Source organism: Rhinatrema bivittatum, chromosome 13 (genome assembly GCF_901001135.1).
Source record: "Rhinatrema bivittatum chromosome 13, aRhiBiv1.1, whole genome shotgun sequence".
NCBI classification, from domain to species: Eukaryota; Metazoa; Chordata; class Amphibia; order Gymnophiona; family Rhinatrematidae; genus Rhinatrema; species Rhinatrema bivittatum.
This window is the reverse complement of record NC_042627.1, coordinates 1513954-1519617: the sequence shown is the minus strand read 5'-3', so window position 1 is coordinate 1519617 and position 5664 is coordinate 1513954. Positions and strand designations below refer to the sequence as shown.

General features: G+C 43.0%; 1 protein-coding gene across 1 annotated transcript; it reads left to right on the top strand.

Moving 5' to 3' along the window:
- Nucleotides 1–4386: 4386 nt before the first annotated feature.
- LOC115075265 (olfactory receptor 1020-like) lies at nucleotides 4387–5325 on the top strand. The gene has a single exon (XM_029575559.1). It carries the CDS (start codon nucleotides 4390–4392, stop codon nucleotides 5323–5325), a length of 936 nt encoding a protein of 311 aa, XP_029431419.1. The 5' UTR covers nucleotides 4387–4389.
- Nucleotides 5326–5664: the final 339 nt, after the last annotated feature.

The following is a 5664-nucleotide window of genomic DNA, read 5'->3' as shown; positions in this document are numbered from 1 at the left end:
TTCAGTAAACACTGCATCAAAAAAATAATTTAATCTTTCCGCAATGGCCTTATCTTCTCTAAGTGCCCCTTTAACCCCTCGATCATCTAACGGTCCATCTGACTCCCTCACAGGCTTTCTGCTTCGGATAGATTTTTTAAAGTTTTTACTGTGAGTTTTTGCCTCTACGGTCAACTTCTTTTCAAAATCTCTCTTAGCCTCTCTTATCAATGTCTTACATTTAACTTGCCAACATTTATGCATTATCCCATTTTCTTCTGTTGGATCCTTCTTCCAATTTTTGAATAAAGATCTTTTGGAGAATCTAGCTTTTAAGTGGTGACCTGGTGGATGAATTGGTGAAACTGGCAATGCTTGGATACATGCCCATTATAAAATACACTGACTTATGTGGTAGAATCAGGATTTATTTAGCAAGGCACACACTCACTAAAAATTAGGCACACATGCGTGTGTGCTCAGGTCATACTGGGTCAGACCAAGGGTCCATCAAGCCCAGCATCCTGTTTCCAACAGTGGCCAATCCAGGACATAAGAACCTGGCAAGTACCCAAAAACTAAGTTCTACTCTATTTGCCCTCTATTTGCCCTTATCAATCTACTATACTGAAACAAGCAGTCTTTCTATTTGCCCTCTATTTGCCCTTATCAATCTACTATACTGAAACAAGCAGTGGCTGACTTCCTCCCACAAAGCACCAACATTAACTGGGCCATATTTTACACCAAATGTGTTTCTCAGATTACTGATCCCAACTGTTAGGCTACCACATAACTCAAACCCATCCAAACCCACAACAAGAGCCCTTGCTTTTTACCAGCTGGGTAACCTGTTCTATTTGAGGAGGTTCCAAGTTGAACCTACTCCGACCTCCGGAGGAATTCCTGTACCTACTCATCCTGCCACTACACACAAACATCACTACCATCACATCTGCCCCCATGTTCTGAGTCAAGTGAGCCAGCTGAAGGAGATACACAACATTAGTGAAGGCTGCCAGAATGCCTTCAACTCCATAAAAACTTTACTAATAAAAAAATTACTCCAACCATACAACCATTAAGTATTGCTCTCAAGATTACCCTTCAGAACAATTCACAAATTAGAAGATGCCCAACATATGAGGGTACTTTTCCAAGGCATTTCCGTGGGTAAAATTATACTTTATCTGTGGAATTTGCCAGTGATAAAATTGCCCTCCCAGTATGCAGCTAAATTTAGGAACATATGACACATTTGCACATACGTTTACCAAGACTGAGTGGAGACCTTCCTGGGGTCATATTTTGGGAGGGGATTGTACTTTTGCATTTTCATAAGTATTTGTTTAAAATTTCCCAAAATATTTCAGCTCACTTTGGGGTAGATTTTAAAAGGTGCGTGCGGGAGTAGATTTGTTTGCGCAACCCGGCGCGAACAAATCTACTCTCGATTTTATAACATGCATGTGCTGCCGCGCGCATGTTATAAAATACAGGGTCAGCGTGCGCAGCCGGCACACGCTGCACACGCTGAGCCGCGCAGCCATCCTCGGAGGGAACTTTCCTTCCGGCCCCCCCCCCACCTTCCCCTCCCTTCCCCTTTCTAACCCACCCCCCAGCCCTAATTCCCCCACCTTTATTTTACAAGTTACACCTGCCCGAGGCAGGCGTAACTTGTATGTGCCGGCCAGCTGCCGGCGCGCCATGTTCCTGTCCGGGGGCTAGTCTAGAGGCCGCAGCCATGCCCCTGGAATGCCCCTGGGCCAGAACCACGCCCACGGCCCCACCCCCGGAATGCTCCACCCCCTGCTCGGCATGTGCAGGGGGTGGAAGGGGCAGGTTTTTGGGGGTTACAAGCATATCTTATGCACGTAACCCTTTCAAAATCTGCCTAAATTTGTTATGGTTAATGGTGTTTGGGTGGATCCTTGGACACTGTGGCAGCTGACCACACCCACAGGGGGCAGTCCCATGAGGGACCATGGTGTCAGGCTAGACTCTGGACTCACAAACACAAATTTGAATCTTTTATTAAACAGTTTGAATGACCACCAGAGGTGGCACTAGTGAGTAATGGTTGTAGAGCCCAGCTGGGCGCATCTCACACAGAGGAACCTGCCCTGGAACAGCGGTTCCTCTGCAGAGCAGTGCTGTAGTGGAAAGAGACTGAGAGCCATGAGCACACAATAAGAATAGCATTCAGAGTCCCAATGTAGAAATAGGCGAAGCTCCGAGACAGGGAGAACAGGCCCTCGAGGAGCGAGTACCTGATCCCTTAGAGCAGAGAGACTCAGTAGCTTTGTACTCACTTAGCAGTAACAGTAATTCCAATAGATGAGAAGTCTGGCACCGGAACAGAGGGCAGGCCCTCGAGGAGTGAGTACCTGGTTCCAGTGAAGCAGTACTGTGGAAAGAGATGGTTTCTGTACTCACTGATGGTAGCTGTAAGTCAGTTCTTCCAAGTAGAAGGGTAGAGGTTGCAGGCAGCAATACAGGGAACATGGGCCCTTGAGGAGTGAGTACTGGTTTCCTGATAGCACCTGAAAGAAGCAAAAAGGCCCCCGAGGAGCGGGTACCCCGTTAGAGACCCCGAAGAGTAGTAAGAGTTCCAGATAGCACTGGAGTGACAGAGTAGCTTAGGAACGGAGAGCGAATTCCATCCGTAAGAATTCCTGTTGCTAACTCAACGAGCTAGCAAATACTGTAGGCTGATATACCCGGAAGACGTGACGTCAGAACAGGGGGACGCCCCTGAAGTTCGCACCAATGTAGAGTTAAAGATGAGGGCGGCATGTGCACACGGACCCTAAAGGTACCTTGAAGGAGAATGGCAGGAGGCAGCACCAAAGCCACTCCGGGGAAGCCGGAGAGAATGGCAAGCAGACGCCATGGCGGCCATCAATCCAAGGTGAGCGGGAGGAGCCAAAAGTAGAGAGAGGTAGGCGGGGCGAAGACCGACGGACACAACACAATTCAGCAAGCACAATGATATATTTATCAGGTATATGTCTGTGTTTAGTTTTGATGAGATACTTTACAAATAGGAAAGTACGTGTGCATACGAACATGATTCACAAACCTTTCCCTTAAAAATTGGAAAAATGTATGCATTTAGGGGTAGCTTTTCAAAAACACCTGTGTGCATCCATGTGCACATGGTTCCCGGTGTGTGCACATTGAAGTGGCGATTTAATAACATGCACATGTCAACGCGCACATGTTATAAAATACGATTCCTGCATGCACATGTGTGCCCAATTTTTATATCGGCAAGCACGGATGTGGGTGGATGGTGTCTCACGTGCACAAGGGGGGGAATTTTAAAAAATACGTGCGGTGACGCAATAGGACCTACACCAGTTCCCTCCCAGTCCACTCCAATTAAGGAACGGACTGGGAGGGAACATTGCTATCCCCATCTTACTTTTCCTCCCTCTTCCCCTATCCTCCCCAACCCCTAGAACCCCTTAACTACCTTTTTTTTCTTTTTTTAACTTACTTCATCTGAATAGATGAAGTATATTCCACGCACCGGCCGGCTGCTGGCACGCACTTCCCTGGGACAGGGCCTAATGACCGCTGTCATTGACCCCTGCCCTGCCCCCATCCCACCCCTTTCAAGGATCCCGGCACTTCCATGCATACAGGGATACACGTCTGGCTGGGCCATGTTTTTAAATGCGCTCGGCGCACACATGGCCAGACCATGTGCTTACCACCCGGTTTTTACGCATGCCAACTTTTAAAATTTGGGTTATATTTCCCATCTAGTTTATGTGGTCAGTTGTAAAATTATTCCCTGTGAGGGACACAGCCCTGAAATACCCATGCATTGTCACTATTAAGTGTTTAGGCTTTGAATTATACTTCTTTTTGCTTGTCATGTTTTGAAGTGCATCCCATTGGTTTCTCTGTAAGTTTTCAGTTTTCAATTACTGTTTCAATGTATCCGCCTCTGAGGCGACAGTTCAGTTCTGTGTAAACCGGAGCGATATGTATTCTATACAGGAACACCGGTATATAAAAATTAAAAATAAATAAATAAATATAAATAAATAAGAAAAGGGACATTGATGCTCATGCAAATTGTAATGAAACTGATCGTATATTAGGTAAATAAGTGTAAGGATTGATTATATTTTGGTTTTATGTTGTATTTCTTGTTTCATATTAACTGATTATTTGTCTTAATGATATACTCTGCACTGAACAATATGAAAGCTGCGGATAATAAAACTATTAAAGAAATAAATAATTTAAAATTCTAATTAAAGGGATTTGCAGCATTCTTAAAAAGTATTCAGGCCTTGGATCCATGGATTTTCTTTAATGAATGTGAGATTAATTTCTGATTTTTCTTTCTCTCTTATCCCAGCAGTATAAGTCTCGATCTCTTTATTGGGGAAAATGGAAGACAAAAATGAAACTTATGTGACTGAATTCATCCTTTTAGGATTTTCTGAACTTGCCAAGCTACAGGATTTACTCTTCATTGTGTTTTTAGTCATGTATATTCTAACTCTGCTGGGAAATATCAGCATCATTACCATAATTAGGATTGATCCCCATCTTCACACTCCCATGTACTATTTTATCAGAAACTTATCATTTGTAGATCTCTGTTATTCCTCAGCTATCACCCCAAAGACATTAGTCAACATCAAAGTGGGAAAAAACCCCATCTCCTTGCTGGACTGTGCTATGCAGATGTTCAGTTTTGTTACCTTGGCAACTGCAGAGTGTTTCCTACTGGCGGTGATGGCTTATGATCGTTATGTGGCGATATGTAACCCCTTACTTTATCCTGTGGTTATGACTAGGAAAGTTTGTCTCCAGCTAGTAATGAGTACATACATAGTTAGCTTGGTATATTCTTCTATACAAACTGGTAATGTCTTCTCTTTGACCTTCTGCGGCTCAAACATGATTAATCATTTCTATTGCGATATTACTCCACTGATAAAGCTCTCCTGCTCAGATACCTTTTTCAATCAGGTGGTGCTGAATACTTTTGGTGGCATTGTTGGAGCTGTAACCGTTACAGCAATATGTGTCTCTTACATTTATATTATTTCTGCTATCCTGAGAATCCGCTCCTCAGAGGGCAGACAGAAGGCTTTCTCCACATGTGCTTCTCATCTTATCACAGTAACATTATTTTTTGGGACTATTATCTTCATTTATGTAATCCCAACTTCCTATTACTCTGGGAACACAAACCGTGTGCTTTCTCTGATATACACAATGGTAATCCCTATGGTAAATCCCATGATCTACAGCCTCAGAAACAATGATGTTAAAATAGCGCTTAAAAAAGTCCTGGAGAAAAAGTGTTCTTGTTAAGTAAAACATTTCTGTCATGATTATATTAAATTAGAAGTGATAACTATAATCAGCAGATACAATATTCTGCCCTTGAATAATGTTTTAAAATTCATTTTTTCATATATGTATATAAAAATGTTTCCCAGCACACAGAAATCAAAACTTATAGAAAGGGAATAAACTGAGAAGGCACACAGAGAGAGACAAGAAAATCAGTTTTCATTGGCACTGCTTCTGTATCTCCAGTCCTATCTTACACCATTGAACAGAGAGTAATAGCAGTGATTGCAGCAGTGAAGATTAGAAAAACACTTTACTAATTCTAATTCTTTAATTCTAAGATATCTTTTTAAAACA